This window comes from Manis pentadactyla, chromosome 4 (assembly GCF_030020395.1).
Source record: "Manis pentadactyla isolate mManPen7 chromosome 4, mManPen7.hap1, whole genome shotgun sequence".
Taxonomy (NCBI): domain Eukaryota; kingdom Metazoa; phylum Chordata; class Mammalia; order Pholidota; family Manidae; genus Manis; species Manis pentadactyla.
This window is the reverse complement of record NC_080022.1, coordinates 43,205,864-43,224,567: the sequence shown is the minus strand read 5'-3', so window position 1 is coordinate 43,224,567 and position 18,704 is coordinate 43,205,864. Positions and strand designations below refer to the sequence as shown.

General features: G+C 49.9%; 1 protein-coding gene across 1 annotated transcript; it reads right to left on the bottom strand.

Moving 5' to 3' along the window:
• Positions 1-9,204: 9,204 nt before the first annotated feature.
• Positions 9,205-17,316, bottom strand: DMRTB1 (DMRT like family B with proline rich C-terminal 1). The gene is made up of 5 exons (XM_057499456.1): positions 16,782-17,316; positions 14,838-15,043; positions 11,263-11,534; positions 10,712-10,956; positions 9,205-9,933 (listed from the first exon to the last, which is right to left on the bottom strand). The coding sequence occupies exons 1-5, from the start codon at positions 17,308-17,310 to the stop codon at positions 9,869-9,871; spliced, it is 1,317 nt and encodes a 438-aa protein (XP_057355439.1). The 5' UTR covers positions 17,311-17,316; the 3' UTR covers positions 9,205-9,868.
• Positions 17,317-18,704: the final 1,388 nt, after the last annotated feature.

The window sequence follows — 18,704 nt, the reverse complement described above, 5'->3', positions numbered from 1 at the left end:
GTGCACTCACAACATTTCATCTTTGTGTGCGTAAGAGGAAGAGAGAGGGGGCTCTCTGGTGTCTCTCCTTACAAAGACACTAATCCTATGGAATCAGGGCCCCACCCTTAAGACCTCATTTAACCTTAATTACTTCCTTAGTGGCCCCATCTCCAAATATAGCCATACTAGGGTGTATGGCTTCAACATATGAGTCTGGGGAAGGACATAAACCATCATAACAGCAAGGAGAGATGCTTTTCATAGGCTTAACAACATGGGCTTCCTCTTATCAAAACTGATCTGGCTGCTGCCTCTGTTGAGTATCTGGTCTGCCAGTAACACAGGCCAGCGCTGCCCAAAGGTGCCCAAATGGCAACACTCCCCAGGAAACCACAATGACAGCAAGTCAGTCACATTGGGTGCCTTCCATCATGAGGAGTGCATCAATTAATCCTCATGGGATCTGGGAATAGATTTGCCTTCTTTGATGGACGCTTCTGCCAGGACCACCATGTGCGGCCATACAGAACGCTTTTTCCATTGCCGTGGTGTGCCACACTACGTTGTCTCCAACCCAGGAGCTCACTGCCGAGGGAGAGAAGTATAGCAGTGTGCTTTCACCTGGCGGCTAGCCTGAGGGAGAGGTGGCATGGCCCGATGAACATTCAGTTACCGCACTGCTGGGAGATAGCACCCTGGGAGGTAGGGGTTCTGTCCCACAGGATGGGGTGTGGGCCTTAATCAGTGAGCAATGTACGGTGCTGTCTCCCACCAGAATGCACCCAATCACTTTTTAAGAAATTACAGCTTTATTGCATGTAATTCACATGCCATGCCCCTCACACCTTTGAAATGTGGTTCTTAGTATCTTCACAGCTGTACAACCACCCCCACAGCCCACTCATTCTTTTACCTTCACAACCATACCCTGTTTACCGAACTTGTGTTTCCCATCTCTGCAACACAGCAGATCATGTTGGAGCTCTGCCCAGATTCCCTCAGATTCCTTTTTTCCATGTTTGGGCCCCTCTTGCATTCAGTGTGGTTTTGCTTCCAAAATCATATTTGAGGCTCTTTTTCAGAGAATGTCCGTTGGGCTCATGGAGCCTGCTTGGCTCTCGGGCTCAGACAGCTGGAGGTGCCTGGCTATTTACCTCACCTCTGGACAGCCCTGAACTGGTGACTGACGGTGAAGGAGAGCAGAGGCCCAGTTCCCTGGCTTCTCATCCAGATAACTCTGAAGCGTGATGTACGGGCTGAGGCTGGAGCCTGCCTGGAATGGCATCTTTCCTGACTCCTTCCCTTCCCTGTCCTGCTCTCCCTTCTTCTTAGTGATCTCTCCCAAAAGCACTGCCTTCATAAATTACTTCTACACCAAACCTCACCTTGGGGTCTACTTTTAGGAATCCAAACTATGGTAGCAGGCTTGGGCTCAGCAGGTTTGGGGGGATGCTATTTCTCATGCACTTTCACCAGGAAATGCAGCTGATTCCATTCAGTTAGAAGCTGGGCTTCCTCTTGGCCACTTTGAGCTTCTCATGCTACTAACCTGATGGGCAAAGAGTTGCCAGCTGGCCTGGGAGGGCATGTCACAAAGGTGACACAAGTCCAGAGCCCAGGCTAGCCCTTTCTGCATAGTAGATACAGTGTAAGGACACGGACCTGGATGAGCAACTCTGGAGAAAATGGCAAGAAGAAAGAAGGGTCTGGGACCTGCCTGGGGATGCCAACATGCAGAAGGCAGGCAGAGAAGGTGAGAAAGTAGCAATAGAAGGAAAAGGAGCAGCCATGAGAAAGGAATCAGGAGAGAAGTGTGTCCCAAAAGTCAAGAGAAATGGGTGTAAAATGTGTTAGGAGGTCGAAGGAGCAGAGGACAGAGAACTGATAACTGGATTCAGCCATGAGATCATCACCGGTGACCTCAGTGGGTGAGGCAGATGTAATACTTACCTGCGACAAACCCACAGAAGAGGCAAGTGCCCTAAAGCCTTGGAAGGAGAAGTACAGGGCATACCTGGCAACAAAGGAGAGCAAGGCCTGGAGAGGCTCAGGGAAGGTGCAGGTGCTCATGAGGCCTGGGGGTGGCTCAGACAGAGGACATGCATGAGCCAGTCCTGGAGGCATTTGGAAAATTCTAGTGCAATGGGGACTAAGAGACCTAGAAGACTTGGCAATGGCCAGCTGGACTGTGGGTTGTGAAAGGCCTTGCAGCTCAGCCGGGGGAGCTGGGCCTGGGTCCCGGAGCAGTGGGGAGCCAGAGAGGGATTTTACATGGAGGAGTACTCAGATAGGGGTATTAGGATGCCCAGGCTGGGATGTAGGAGAGAAATATCTGTCTCATCCCAAACTCAGCCCAAGGCCTGGCCTATTGTAGGCACCCAGTAACTGCTTACTGACTCTGTGGATAGAACATGTACTGTTGCTGATGTTGAAGGTGGTGGCTGACATCATCCCATGACTGATGTTGATATATTGTAGTAGTAAAAAATCCACTCCAAATTGAAAAAAAAAAAAATCCAAAAGCCAGATGTTAAAAAACATTGACATAATTAAGGAATGACAGTTGCCACGGCCAACGTTTCAGAGCCAGGTATATTTCACACCTTTCAAAATAAGGTGTCATTATCTCTGTTTTCCCAAGTGGAGGGGCGGGGAAGTGACTTTCTGCAAATGGCTGACAATGTTGGGAGGCTGTTTGCTGGGTGACTGGATTATAGCTGGAAATCAATTGCCCATGAATGTGGAAAAACAGCCAAGTCCACACAGAGTGTTTCACAGACTGCATCTACTACCAAGAAGAAGAAAGAAAGAAAGAAAAAAGATGTTCTGATTCCAATTATAAAATGAAAAAACATAAAGTAAAGACACCACCCAGCAGCTAATTACTGACAGGCCAATGCCGGTGCTAGTTCCGGTACAGAGCACACAGGATAGAATGTCAGCATCTTACGATCTGCTGTTAATAACATGTAGCACAAAGGCATAGAGAAGCTGTACATCTGCTGGCAGGATGCTGCACAGCTGGGAGAACCCTCCCCAGCCTGCCTACCCACTAGCTCACGAGGGCTAGTGTGGAATCCCTGGCCAGGGCTTGGGGCAGGGGAGGAGGATGCCCTGGGGTAGAGGGTGGACAGCCCTGGAAGGAAAGACGGGCCGGAGCCTGCTTGCCAAGATGCCCTCTGCAGATCGGCTGTATTTATTGCCAGCCATGGATCTCTCAGAATGCAGAGAGGTCAGCTTGGTGGCCCAGCTGGAAAAGAAAATCTTAGCAGGAGAAACCTTTAAAAAATTAAGTTAGAGTAATAGAAAAAAGATTGGAAACAACCTAAAAGTCTCATGGCAGAGCACTGGTTACAGAAATTAAGTAAGAAAGTCAATGAACTACTACACAGCTGCTAACAAGAATGAGGAGGGTGGGGATCTCTAAACTCTAATGCAGAAGAAGGTCCTGAAGAGGATTAACGGTTCTGTGAACTTGGCTGTGGAATATTATATCTTGTTTTCACTGACCTCTAACTGTAATTCAGTGTTTCCAACGTAGGCCACAAACCACAGTAGAATTAGCAGTGACTTTGGTCACAAATAAAAATCACAGGTTTCCTCATATCACTTCCCAGTTGTTGCAGGTATCCCCAAATATCAGGCATATCACTACTTTGAAACTATGAATAGTGATTATTCCCACCACAGACTCTTGTTAGTTAGTGTGTTAGTAAAGAAGTACGTAGATTACTAAACTGCAAATGTATTTCTCTATTTGATAAGTCTACTAAACATAAACGGCTTCCTCTATAACCTGATGTGTTTTATTTTGTCCATTTGAAGCACTGCTCTGAGAAGGGGCCACAGGCTTTCCCACACTGACAAGGGGGTCAAAGGCTCAAAAAAGGCCCAGAAGCCTTGATCTGGTGTTAATGAAAACAGAAATGTTTAGAACAGTGTGAATCATATGCTACTGTTTGTATGTTAAAAAAAAAAACAGATAAATGGAACAGATTAGAAAACTCTGACACGCAAATAGGCTCAATTGATTTTTGACAGAGGTGCAAAAATAATTCAATCGAGGAAGGATAGCCTTTTTAACATACGGTGCTGGAGCAATTAGACATTCGTGGGTTTAAAAAAAGAAAAGAAAAAAGAACCTCAACCTAAACCTCACACTTTATACAAAAATTAAATGTAAAATGTAAAACTGAATCTGAATAAATTGGGTGGCCTGTGTCAATGCCAATATTTTGGTGTGATATTATACTATAGTTGTGCACAATGTTACCTTTGAGGGAAACTGGATAAAGGGTACATGAGGTTTCTCTATATTATTTCTTACAAACTGCATGTGAATCTATAATTATCTCAAAATTAAAAATAAGCTAAACAAAATAAAGGCTTGTACAAATAATCTCTGAAAGGACACAAAGAGGAGACATCTCCCAGGAGAGAAATGAGAATGGGTAACAGAGGTGGGTAAAAAAATCTGTTGGTGGTTTAACACTTTTAAATTGTTTACCATGTTCTTATACTAGTTATTTCACAATTAATTATTCTTAAACAAAAACAAACCAAAAGTCTGGAGAAAGATGAAGAAATAAGCATGAAAAGAAATTATCCCAGTAAAAATCAAAACTGTTTCCTAGGTTGCATTTGAATTAAATTGAATTAAAAGCATTAGTATTAATAAATTTCCCTCATAGAAGGGTTTAGGTTTAGATTTTAATATACTCTTAATACTCATTTAAAAAAAATTGACTTCATGCATCTTTGTTCTTTTTCAAAATGAAATTAAAGGGATTGGGAAATTTTTAAAAATAATCTCATTCCCTACATTAAGACCTGAGCTAGGTTGTTCTTTGTACTCAGCTGGACCATGTGCCTTGACACACAGCTGGGCTGGGTGGACTGCAGGTGGGCAGCATGTCCCAGGAAGCACCACGGCTTCCCCAGGACTCAAGCTCTCCCTCATTCAGAAGCAGGAGAGCACAGTGTGGTTAGGGACTTAGCTCTGGACTCAGGTGGACTTGGACTTAATCCTAGTTCTGCCATTTATAGACACAGCTCAAGAACCTAACCACTCTAGGCCTCAGTCTTGCCATCTGTAAGATGGAAGTATTATGGGGTCTGCCTGGAGGAGTCATTGTGAGGATTCAGAGAGAATCTGTGGAACATGCTCAGTGTAGTGCCTGGCACATGGCAAGCACCCAGAAGTAAAGAGCCATAGCTGTTAGCTTTTGCCATTCTTAACCTCCTGACATGGTCTCAAAGAGGATGCCGCCTTCAGTCATCCAATGTCATAGGTACCATATACTCTGCACTGAGGGGTGTCATCAGAGGTGGCTGGTCACACAAGAGCTTCCTGCATCCTCAGCACACCTCTGAACCATTGTGACAGGGGTCAAAGGGAGGCTCTGAAAAGATATGCAATATGCCCAAGGGGTAAGAAGGAAGAGCCAATGAAAAGAGGCCATGGCTCCTTCTAGAGTCTCCAAGCAGCTCCCCAGTAAGTCGGTCCTAGGCCCAGGCCTACCAAGACCACAGCACCCAGGAGTGGAAGGAGCTGTGAGCATCCCTCGGGCTGCAGGGAGAGGGCCTCATCCCCTGCCCTGGGCCCAGAGTGGGTGTTCTGGTGCATCCGAGAGGATGCAGAGCACCCACACCTCACCCTCCAGGAAAACTGCACCATCACAGTGGGACAGTTTCTCTCCAGTAGGATTTGGGCACCAAACCTAAAGGTTCAGCCTTAGAAAACACACCTCCTGGCTCCACTCCAGCAGCAAGAACGAGCATCTGTCAGTCCTGGCTCATACGATGGGGCTTGTGGTGAACCCCAGGCCTCAGCGGGAGCTCAGGTCACAGGAAAAGTGATTGGTTTCTGGCCTGGAGACCCTGAGGGCATGTCCCACAGTGATCACCATGACACCATCTTTAGCATTCTCTCAGGAAGATTTGTGTGCTGTAGCCAGTGGTTTCAGGAGGCTAACGTCCTTAGGATGTTCTCCCTGTGCTATGCTAGAATCTGTAAGAAACTGGGGTGCATACACGTGGTCCATGTTCAAACCTCTTAAGGTAGTAATTAGGGCAAAATGAATATTAGAATTCTATAACTGGGGTTGTATGTTGCACTCTGCATGCCCTCAGCCACTTATAAGCTGTGTGACTTCAGGCAAATCACTATCCCTCTCTAGGCCTCACTTTCCTTCATAAAATAGGGATGACAAGGTGCCTCTTCCCTGAGTTGTTGTGAGGATGTAATGAGGGAAGGGGTGCAGTGCTTGGCACACAGTACAGCTCCAGTGAAGCTGATTCCCTGTTCCTCTGCCCTGTGTGGTCTCAGCAGATAGAGCACAAATGTAAGGCAAAAGATTCTGCCATGAATGCTCAGAGGCAGGGCAACTCAACCCTCAACCCTCACACAAGATGGTCCTGAAATTCAGCCACGCATTCTGCAACCGGCACTCCATACCAACACCAAGCCCCCTTTGGGAGCTGGGGACACAGAGACAGACTTTGTCACTGCCTCCAGGAAGCTCACAGACTTGGCATGAAGGACATCCACTCAGCGGGTTCCGTGGAATGGAGGACCGCAGAGGGCCTGGGCATGCCCTACAGAGCCTCCTCACCTAGGCTGAGGGGCCTGGAGGAGGGCCCTTGAACTAAATCTGAAAGGGTAAGTAGGAGACAAGTAGGTGAAACCGGAAGGAGTCAAGGCAGAAGACAACGTGCGCAAAAGTGCAGAAAGAGAGAAAGCAGGGGACTACGCCTTGGGACACGAGGGCTGGGATTGGGGCTGATGTCTGAAGACAAAAGACAAGAGGGCATCTATTTTCAGGACGGGCAGCACAAAGATTGCTGAGGGGTTGGCGATCACACTGCCCAGCTTAGAGGCTCATGATTCTGATCTACCATGGAGACACCAGGTCCCTGAGTGGCGCTTCCAGCCTGGCGGTGCGGAAACTCATTCCTCCAGTGTAGTTATCAGACACGCGTGGTTGGACCTGCGCGCGTCTGGGTGGAACCGGTTGCTAGGCAACAGTCCCCGCCCCAGCGGTGATCTCGCCGCCTCCCGGCCCCGCCCACAGCTGCTGCTCGCGCGCGCCCTGCTGGCGGCGCTCTGCCAGTGAATCCGGCGTCAGGGAGCGCCAGCCTGCTGCCTTCCAGGATATTCTCCAAGAGCCAAGCCCCGTTGTTTGGGATGAGTAGCGCTTCTCCTGACCCCTATGCCCACTCAGTCGCGCTGCTTCCCATTCTTTTCCAGCTTCTCAGGAATTATGCCTGGACCTGGTCGAGTCCACCGCCACAGGCCTCAGCTGGGCACCCAGTGAGGGAGGAGTCTGGAGAGGTGGGCAGGCAGTTTGCATTGAAGATATTGACCCCAGAGCAGTAGGGAGTAATGGGAGACATGTGAACAAGGCAGCAACGTGAGCAGATCTGGTGCTCCAGTGCTCATGCTGAAGCTGCTGGACAGCCTGGAGCTGCAGGGCATTCAGGAAGCATGGACTGGATGACTGGGAATGCTACAGGGAACAGGGGTCCACTGACCTCACCAGGGTAAGGAACCATGTGAGAACACACAGTAAAGGACAGGCTGGGGCCCTCCGAACTTGGGGTTCACACCAGAGGTAAGGAAGACAGAGCGCCCACCCTAGCCCACAGCTGATCTTTGCACCCCGGTGGGGCTGCAGGAAAGATACTGACCAGCCGAGATTCATCAGATCACAGGGCCATAGGAAAAGAGTGACCCTCCCCTCCTTGGAGTCCTGTGGCACAGATCCCTACAAAGGGTAACAGGAGATTGCTCTTCTCAGCAGGCAGAGTTAACCCCAGGCTAAGCATGCTGTTTCCTTGCAATGGTGTACAATGGTGTGGCACCAGTGTGGTCAGACAGTCTCCTCCTACCCCTGTGTGTGTTAATCAGAAATAGCTTTACTGATTAATGCAGCTTGACTGAAAAACCTCTCAAAATATGAAGTCTAAGTTAAAAGATCAGCTCCACCTGGTCATACTGACAGGTCAGGTGTCTAGTGAGGGCAAGGTGTGAGGCCAGTTGGAACCAGAAGCCAGGTCTTCCTCCACCCTCCGAGGGCTCCTGGGGCGCTGTGGACCAGGGATTGAACCAGCACTGGTGTGACTAATAAGCTTCAGCCTTAAAGCCTGGCTTGTCCCAAATCACTGCATCATCAGGTCCAGACTGAAGCCAGGGCTGACCTGTGGGCCTCAGCATGCCTGGGTTTACCCTGCTGAAAGTACTTTGTCTGTAGGGCAGTAACTGGATAATTCCCATGACTGTACCTGCTTCAATGCCTTCAAACAGAGCAGGCCCAGGCTCTGGACCCCAGCCACCACACTGATGTTGAAAGAACAAAGAATAATTCTCAGTGATCTTCCTGTCACCTGTTCTAGGAGGATACCTAGACGCCCTGCCCACAAGTAAGACAAGAAGCAGGTCAACCTGTTCTCCTGGGTACCAGTCCTTCCTTGGACAGAGAACAGGACACTGTCCCTCACTCTGGAATCTTCACTTTAGGTCCCCTACCCTCTGTGTCCAACTGGGAGTGTTTATCTCTACCTGATTCATCTTGCCATTCAGATGCAGTGAGACCCTGACTTCTCCAGAAGGCTTCCTCTGGCCACCCCATGGCCCCCTGTACCAGTCCCACTGGATTGTCTGTTTCTCCTGCTAGATTCCATGGCTTCTCATGGGCAGAACTGATGACTGCCAAGCTCTGAATCTAGTAGAGATGTAGGATGTTTTTTAAATGAAGGTGCAAGTGAAACCAAGGGGAGAGCCCCAAAACTCTGAAACACAAAAATGGGGTCAAGTTGTTTTTTAAAACCATGCCCCTCTGCAGGGACCATAAAAGAAGCTGGGGAAGGGAAACTAAACGAAATCTTTACATTTTATGTGCCTGCACCAGATTTCCTTAAGAGGTCTCCACTGCTTTAAAAAAAATTAGTAACAGCAGTAATAATGGTAATAAAAACTCCATCCCAGCCCAAGGATCTCACTTGATAACTGAAGTAAAGGGAGAGGGAGATAGAACAGGGAGGGACTTGCTTAAACAAGTATGTAGAAAGGGCAAGCCGACTGGGCATGAACGCAGGCCCCGAACTCTGCTATCCAGTGCTGCCTTGCACCGGGGTTTAAAGAGAGAATTTCACAAGGATTTTCACTGCTCATTTTATTTCAACAGTCAATAGTCCCCAGAGAAGAATATGGATGATCTGGAAGTTCCACTCTGTTCTCTGAGAATTGCATTAGTGCTTAAGAACAGCCTACATTTTAAAGTTAGCAATCACTACAAAAACATCAAATAATAAAACTTTAAAAATTTTTTTAAACCAGAAATAATGCCTATAACGGCTTAACCTTTATGGAGGGGAGGTGAAGCAGCCCCAGTGGTAGAATGCTTACTGGTAAAGCCCCTTGGAGAAGGGGTGAGGGGCAGCGGCCAGGCACACCATGGGAGACAGAGCAGCAGGGAAGGACACTGCAGAGCCCTGGCCCTGGCTGCTCCCCGCAGGCACCAGGTGGAGGCTCAGACAGACAGTGCCTCCTGTCCTGGAGTGGGGCCTGAGGGAATCAAAGACCGAACAGCAGCACAACCCAGACACTTAAATTCACTCCTAAATGTGAGCTTCCACTAGCTCCCCCACTCCTCAAAGCCCTGGCCCTTCCCTGGTAACTTCATCCTCCATGTTCCTCTTCACTCCTACATTTTAAGACTGAGAAAACTTAGAAATCTCCCTCCTTCCTCCTACCTTGAAATGGGAATTAACTATCATCTTATGCCTATCACTATCCTTCCACCCTGCACATCACTAAACCAGACAAGAAAATCATTGCTCTAACAGCATCCCCAAGGCTCCACTCTGCGGGTCAGAGGGCCTGGGCCTAGTTGTGCTGCTGCTGAGATGAAGGCTGGTTGGGCTCACACGGCAGGTCCGCATCCTGGTTATCTGTGAAGGACAATGAAGGGGCTGGATTCAGAAAAAGGAAAAATGACCAACTTTCAGATGTAAATGTTCCATTAGGCATTCCCATCATTCCTGCTCCCTCTGAGAATTAATTTGCATTTAATTTGCTAGGTATCAGGCGACTGGCCACAAGATACAGACCCAAGTTCAAACTCCAGCTCTGCTCATCACAAGCTGGGTGGCATGAAGTAAGCCACTCTGCAGCTCTGAACCTCAGCTTCTTCTGTCATATGAGATGATCCCCACCTTGCAACATCAGGCAGCATGGGGATTAGGAGAAACAGTGCGAGCTGATGATCATAATGCTTTCATCACTTCTGGTTCTGTTGGTCCTCACAAAAACCTCATGGGACAAGGACCATGTGGTAAGGACCCCAAGTCCACCTGCCGGTATTTAAACTGAGGCAGCAGGAAATGAAGTGACTTGCCCAAGATCACACGGCTGGCTGTGCTGAGCCTGGACTCAGACTCAGGCGGTCTGGCCGCAGGGCCAGCATGTTCAAGCCACACTGGACCGTCTCTCCAGTTCGGAGGTCTATGCATCTCACACACAAGTGGGCAACAGGCCTCAGTCTCTTTTCCTGAGGAGCCTCAGAGGAAGATCGAAATGAGAGGGGAAAATCCTGGAACCTGTAAAGCTGCAAAGGCCCTCCAAAGAAAACCCAAAGAATTTCCACATCCAGTATTTCATTAACCCTCACAGCAACCCTGTGAAGGGCCCATTTTACAGATGAGAAGACTGTGGCCTAAAGGAGGGTACAGGTGCCCAGGGGCCCAGCTGGAATGGAGAGTCTCCGCTCTGTGGTCCGGTTCTCTCCGCAGAGCGGCCTGGGCAGAGGACTCATCCCCACCAGCCCCACCGGCTGCGGCTGCTGCTGCTGCTCCAGGCTCAGCACCTGCCGTTTCCCGGGCCAGAAGGGCCCCACCCCAGCCCCAGAGGCCTGGCACCTCTGGCCTCCTGACACCACATGCACACCGTCCTCCACGTCTTTTTGCCCACAGGTGCTGATAAGGTGAGGGAATTAACATTAGACTTGGAGCCAGATAGAGAATTTTGTTGAAACCTGAGCTCTGCCATTTACAAGCACAAGAACCTTTCAGGGTCCTATTGGTTTCCTCACCTGAGAATGGGCCCCCACCTCCCTTCGATGCTCACGTTTGGAATTTTGAGGGAGGGTGGAAGGAAAGAGCTATCGCAGGACCCAGCACATTTTACATTCCGCTGCCCATTTCTCTTCTCTTCACATCTACCTCAGATTAGGCTCCCCTTCCTCCAGTGTTCCTGGTTCCCCCTAGAGCTGGAAGACTGGCGCCCCCTTACCAGCGGGCGCCCTTTCCACATCCGACAGGACCGTCGGAGAGCAAGCCGGCGGCGGCGGAGGCGGCGGCGGCGGCGGCGGCGGCGGCGGCGGCGGCGGCGGCGGCGGCGGCGCCGCGAGTAAGTGGAGCGCAGGTAGGAAGCCCGGCGGGAAGAACTGGGGCGGCGGCTGCTGCTGCTGCTGCTGCTGCTGCTGCGGCGGCGGCGGCGGCGGCGGCGGCGGCGGGTAGTAACTTGGCTGGAAGCCTCCCACCGGCTCCGGCACCTGCAGGGCACACCCAGCAGACAGAGCGGGGGGAGGGGAGGCCAAAGGCCCTGGTCAAACGTGTTTCGTTCTCCTCGGTGGGCGCCCTCCATGGGGTATATTCACCTCTGTGACCCAAATAACTGGGCACGGGGCGCTTGCAACAGGGTGTTCAGCAAACACACGCCAAATAACTAAGGCAAGAAGCAATACAGGCACCTCTCCGCGTAGCCTGGGGAACAGCCACAGAGATGCACTGACTGAGCCCTTCTGTATCTGCGTAGACCCATGACCTCATCCCATCCTTATGACCCTCGGAGGGAGGTTCTACACCATCCTCACTGTCAGTGGTATGCAGCTGCAGCCCAGGGCCCCAGAGCTGGTAAGAGGCAGGGGCAGAATGGGATCCCAAGTCGGCCCGACTCTACTGCTCTTGTCTAGGGAAGGGTCCAAATGCATCTCAATCACTTGGGGTCCCATTTTTCTAGCACATGCTGCAACTCAGACTCAAGAGTCAGGGGCCTTCTGGGGTCCTATTCTAATGCGACAGAAGACCTGGGTGTAGTGTAGCTGTTACTGAGGCAAGGGAGGCTGAGTGACCTCAGGAAGGGGCTTTGGTGGTCAGCCCTTCCGTGTTTCTGTTTCTCCCTCAGAAGATGGAAGCTAACCCCAAGCCACAGGACCACAAGGCAGGAATGAGGGGATCTAAAGGGGTGATGACTACAAAGCTCAGAGCTTCACTGAGAAAGACATGAATGCACTAAAAATACTAATGAATTTCAGATGCGCTTCCTATTCTTTACTTCTCCACCCAGATACGTCAGCACTTCAGGATCTAGTGAAGAACGGAGAACCCCAGTGTTCTGTGGATATTCTTAAGTGCTCCCGAAGTGTTGTCAAGGAAGTCTGAAAAACCCTGCATACAGCCCCACACTGGTGAGTCACACATGAGCCTGAGGCTTCAAGGCAGTCTTAGGCTAACTCACAGTTCCTGACTGAACCTGACTACAAGGAAGGAAAGAAAGCCCACTTTTAAGTACCTACTACATGCCAGACACTGTGCCAGGCACTTTACATGCATTACAACTTATTCAATCTATCAACGGCCCTATGAGATGGGCACTTATACCACATTGTACAGACTAAGAACCTGAGTAGGTCCTCAGAGGTCGGTGACCTCCCTAGGCCATATAGCTAGTGAACTATGGAGGTAGGATTGGACCCTTTGTCTGTCCAACCCCAGGCCTATGCTCTTTTGTAGGAAGAGAAAAGAGAAAGTAGAGAAGCAGCAGGTAGGGCAGGGATAGAAATAGAAGGTAGAAGACATCCCTGGGGAGTATCTCAGAGCCTGGCCAGGGGGCAGCAGGACAGATGAAAGCAGTTCACAGGCCCTTAGGTTTGAAACAGCTACACAAATAAATTGCCTGATCCTCTATACAGACGTGAAGAGGGTGGGAAGGGGGGTTATTCATGCTTTAATTCCAAGCTGCTCAGCCAAGTCTCTCCCTAGATCACAGCTACTGCCTGGGGCCTGTGGTGGCAGCTCAGGCCCAGATAAACCAACTGAGATCACACTCCTAACAAAAGGCCGTCTGGCAGGCCCGTCAATCAAAGTGCTACCCTGGACGCCAGGTTCTATCCAGACTTCTGTGTGAGCAGACGGTGGGTGCGTGCTCCACTTGGCCAGGCCCCTCTCTTTGTGTGGATGCTAGAGATGCTGTGCTCTCTCTGGGCTGCAATGGGGTGGCCAGCAACCACAGATTTCAGGCAAGGCAGGGTTGGTGGTGAGAGTCAAGGGCCATGTTTGCTCTACCTCTGCACGACACACCTAAATTAGCACAAAGCTTTCTGGGTACCAGATCAGGGCAAGTGAGGCAATCATCCCACTCTGTTGCTGACCAGCTGTGTAATCTGAATCCCAGTCCTCACTCACCAGTTCTGTGACCTTGGACAAGTACTTAACTTCTGAGCCCTCTTCTACTCTATGAAGTAATAAAGCATGCCTTGAGGATACACATAAGGTCAGCAGGCACTTGGAAATTATCAAGACCACTGGTTTTCAAAAATTTTTTCCCTTGAATCAATGAAAAACTATTTATAAGTAAAACTTTACAATATCTAAAAGAGAAAGAAGAGGAGCTGCAGGGGACTGCTGTAGGAGTGGGAACCCAGTGCCCTGCATGCCTGACCAGTCTGGACAGAGCTAGAACCCCCTCATACTGGCTCTACACTTTGCAGCTAATGACTCTCAGTTTGGAAATGTTAAGCTTTCATCTTTCCTCTTAATCACCTCCCACATGAAGCCAAAAAAGCCTGCCCTTTCCTCAGTTTTCTCCACCCTTCATACGAGGGAAACATCTCTGTATCATCCAGGGTTAGGCTTTTAGCTCTGGGGGAGGGAGTAAAGGTAATGATGGTCTACATTTCCATGAACTTGAGCTGCATTTGAGCCAACCTCCCCAACAGGTCCAGTTTCATGGGGCCAAAGTCAGGACTGGTCACCCAGGCCTTTCACTATCCTGCAGTCTTCCTGCCTAAAGGAGAGGGCTTTTAACTCTCTTGGCTTGGAAGGAGCTGGTAACTAATGCCACAAAACCTGATCACCCAACTCATACCTCACACAACAGGGATGGCCTGACTCTAACACACTCAGTACTCAAAACTCCAGACTTAAAGAGCACACCAGTTAGTAAATGACCACTGACCTTACAAAAGGATTAAGTTTCTTTCATTCTTTCAACAGATATTTACTAGGGTGACTGGTGTCTGGGGGTAGGTTTCCATATTTTTCATGATTAAGCTTATATACCACTTCTTCATGTAAGCCCTCTGCAGGGGCAAGTGGACCATACTTTTGGGTGGGGTACCCACATCTGCTCTTGACTCTGCCCTAAACTGTGTGGCTCCAGGAAAACGACATTTCCTGCCTGGTACCAAGAAAATGAAGGGCCCTTTTAGCATCAGCATTCCATGAATCAAGGTGAGTGGTCAGTCAGTCAGTGTTACTGTGTGGCTGTTCCCCACGCTTATCTGAAATGTGTCCGTATTCCTTCTTGCCTGAGCTCCCACAGCCTTTCAGCCGACAGCTCTGAAAAGCACCTGAGACAGCCCGGGCTGATATGCCAACACGTGAACAGACCTGTCTACCCGTGCACATTCCCAGAGGTGCTTACTGTCCAAGGTCAATGTTGTATCCCTCCTACCAGTGCTCAGGGCCTGGCACAGAGTGGACACACCAATTGGCTTCCTGGGATTGAGGATCTGTAAAAGCAGCAAGGGTGGCTGGGATAAGGAGGAACGCAGAAACTCAGGAATGGGACTCACCAAGCCTGCCCCATAGTAGTGGCTGCATGACACATGCTGGTAGCCCTGCTGCAGGGGGATCCCTGTGGACAGAGCAGCATCCTGGTAGCCCAGCCGGACGGGGTAGTAGGGGTGCATGCTGGGGCGGCTGGGATACAGCTCCGGAGGCTCTCTCTCCAGGTGCTCAGACCCTACGACACGATCCGAGTGCATGCTCAGAGGAAGCCCTGAAAAGGCATGCATGAGGAAAGTGTTAAAAATACACAGAGCTGGGAAAAACAGCATCACATTCCTGTCCAAAGGTAGTAGTATCATAACCACTCATATCCATTTACAAAGAATACCTACACCCATTATGCTTTTGACCCTCCCTGTTCTTTAAACCCTTCAACCACATCCCACTGCTCTTAGAAAAAGTCCTGGGCACGGCCATGAAGCCCCATGCCAGCCTCCACTCCAGCCTCCGCATGTACTATAACCTAGCAGCTTCTTTCTCATCTACCCCAAGGCCTTGCAGATGCTTGGAAGGCTTCTCCCCCTCACTTTGCCTCAAGTCCACAGCATGCAGCTCCTTTCTACTCTCCCAGACCCCCGCCAAACCATCAGTTACTAGAGCTCTATAAATTGATTTGTGATTCTTTGATCAGTGCTGTCCCTCCCAGAAGGGCAAGGTCCTTGAGGGCAAGGAATGTGCCTTTACCCCCTCATCCCTTCATTGCTATTGTCTGGCACATAGTTAAGTGCTCAGTCCCTGTTCACTGAGAGATGGAGCAAAGCAAGGCACTGTGTCCTTGGAAAGATATCCTCCTAGGATTGCTGTTTTGGGTATCTTCCCCATCTAGCTCCCTTTGGACCTAGATTTTCCCTAGAATGTCCCAGAACACAGAAATAGCCTTTACAGAGCATCCAAGCCAGTCTTTAGCATATAGAGGGGAGAGACTGCTACAGAAGGAAGAAATTTGCCTGGGGTGACAGCAGCCCCCCGCCTCCTGCCTCAGATCTGTGCTTTCTACCATACTGCCATTGGCAAAATCACGAAAACACATATCTGCACCCAAAGGGAGCTCATTTTTAAAAGCCTCCAATCTACATGGGATTTGAAGCAGCAGGACACAGGAAACAATGTGATTTACACACATATGGTGGGAGGGGAGAGGAAAGTCTCAACAATACCTCAACAGAGATACTGTTCACCCCTGGAGAGCAGAGTAGCTGCCCCAATCCCATGCGCTGGAATGAACTGGAGACTGTGCACCTGCACACTGTGCCAGGGGAGGCTTTGGGGTGGGGCCTCCAAAGCACAGAAAGCGGGAGAAAGAAAGGTGCGCAGTAGTAGCTATGAGACCCACCCACAGGAAGTCTGAGGGAGGAGCCTCCAGTCTGACAAAATGGCGGGAAGGAGTGCAGGGGGTGTTGGGCCAGTTCATAGGCCCATGGGAAGTCCTCTGGGAGGAGCCTCCAGAGTGTGGCCTGGGAAGGAAGAGCGCGCAGGCGCAATCAGTCCTTGCTCTGGCCCACCCGCGGGATGTCCTATGGGAAGAGCTTGCAGCCTAAGAAAAGGGCGGGAAGAGGTGCACAAGCGCAGCAGGTCTGGCCCCCCCAGCCCCATCCCCCGCCCTTTCAAGCATCTCTGTGGAGGAGCCACAGCCAAGTCGACTGGAGGCCATTTTTTTCTTACAAGATGTAAAGGCTAAAGATGTGGCTAGATGTTAAAAAACCCTCGGAACCACCCATTCCTTTCTTTTTACTTTTTTGCAAAAAGGAACCCAACCTAAATCCCTACTTAGAGAAAAGTTCCCCCAAACAAGGTTACCCCGGGAAAGCATTTTCCCCACCCCTACACCAAGGGCCCATCCTGACGGGATCCGGGTAGGCCTGGGCCCCAGCGTGCGGGGCTGCGGGGGAGGACTGCAGCCCGAAAGGAACCGACAGCGGGCAAGGCCACTCGGAGCCTGGAGAGCTTACCGAAGTTGGCGAACGTTGGGCTAGGCAGTGGCCTGTGATGCTCCAGACGGCCGGGGTATCCTCTGCCTGCGGCCTCCATCCCGATCTGGGGCCCCACAGCCACTGCGGCTCGCTCGCTTGGCCCCAAGTGGCCGCAGCTGCGGCCACCCAGAACTGGCTGGAAAGGGCTCAGGCCAGGGCTCGGACCCGGCGGTGACCTCTCGGGGAAGCGGGCAGCCACGCAGCACTCGGGGCCCAGCTCCCTGCCTCCTGAAGCGACAGGCGGAGGCACCAGGTGGCTTGAGCCCGGGGCAGCGGCCACGGCCCCAGAGGGCAGCAGGGGCCTCTGCTCACTCAAGGACACCTCCTGCTCCTCCTCGGAGGCCTGCTTCTTGAGCACATTCTGTGCAGCCATGATCTTCTGGCGCTCGGTGATCAGGAAGCACTTCTCGCAGGAACACTGCTTCCAGCGGCACTTGCCCGCATGGCCCTTGACCGGCACCAGGAAGCCATGGTTCCGGCACCGCGAGCACTTGGGGGTGCGCAGCATCTTCTCCGCCAGCTTGGCGGGATTTGCCTTCAGAGCGCAACCGCCACCTCTGGGAGCTGCAGAGCAAGTGGAGCAAGGACGAACAGCGTCCCACAAATCCCTGGCGCTGGGGATGTCTGATACACTTGTAACAAAGTGGCTCCCTGTACATTCCAGCAACTGCAGCAAGACCCTTGCATTTTCCCTCCTCTTTGCGGTGCAAAATTTGGAGTTTTTGTGCCTTGGCTAATTACATGCAAGGGATTGGGTTGAATAAATTCCTCAAGGAATGCTATTGCATGTATGTCATTTGGGTAATCTGAAGTTTTAGGCATTTAATTTTCCAGACTTTATATTCCCGCCAAACCAGAGACAAAGTATTTTGTAAGTTCAAAAAAAGGCGGGGTGATATGCAACGGTCCACAGATTTAAAGCTCCAGAGGAACATAGCTCTCGGTAAACCCATTCTAGCAGAATAGCATTCCAAGAGGCAAACCGTCTTTCTCCTTCGAAAAGTTGCTGCTTCTGCTGAATTTCATTTCTCTTTCTTGCAAAGAAGCAGCCAATCAGTGATGCTTTCAGGACATTCTCAAGAGCTCAGTGCAGTGTGATAGTTGCTTAAGGGTGTGCCCTTACAGTGATTCCCATTTCTTAAGAGTCTTGTTGGTATAGGAATACATTTCTGGAAGATGGCATATTGCTGTGGTCGATGCCTTCCAAAGCATACTTAGAAGGCTTTAAAGTAAAATGGACTTAGGATATTTTATTACGAGCTTGAATCATTGCCTGACTTTGCTATGAATTTAGTTATTCCTGTAAAGCAACCCAAATCTTGGGACACCTGAAAAGTGGCACAAACTTCATAGTTTCCCAAGGCTTCTAAATTCATTCATTTTCTTGTTTGATAGAATTTGTGACACTCTGAGGTCTTTTTTTTTTTAGACCCCAAAACGGAAAAAAAATAGGCTGTTAACACAGAAGTTGAAAATCTTATAATCATAGAATCAGTCATATTTAAGGAGGTAGTTATGGTTAATACCTGGCTAAAAACATGTGAATATAAAATTTAACTCTCTCCAAAATTCTCTTTCTGGTAGCAGAACTGTAGAAGCCGAGGCCTGGCATCCACCCTGATTTTCCTGAATTCTTGGTTGCGGTGGTACTTTGCATCTCTCACCAGCTGCCTGACAATAGGAAATGGCTGCCATTTCTGAGGCTGATGAGAGACTGGGAAACTGAAAAGAGGTTTGTAAAACCTTTCTCTGCTTTAAGGAAATATATCCCTCATCTTAATAAGAGGGCAAAAGTATATGCTTCCTGTATTATTTGGCCCATCAGGAATTTCACTGGTAATTTTACTTCTGTTTAAAGAGATCTCAGTTTGTCTCTGCTTTGTTCTAACACCCTCTGTCTTA

What these genes read in the sequence shown, in the direction of transcription:
- DMRTB1 (XM_057499456.1), bottom strand. Translation starts at nt 17,310, where the DNA reads ATGCTGCGCACCCCCAAGTGCTCGCGGTGCCGGAACCATGGCTTCCTG. An exon ending in ACTACTATGGGGCAGGCTTG is followed by an intron (nt 11,535 to 14,837) that starts GTGAGTCCCATT and finishes TGTGCCCTGCAG; the next exon opens with GTGCCGGAGCCGGTGGGAGG. An exon ending in GCGCCCGCTGGTAAGGGGGC is followed by an intron (nt 10,957 to 11,262) that starts GCCAGTCTTCCA and finishes TCACCTTATCAG; the next exon opens with CACCTGTGGGCAAAAAGACG.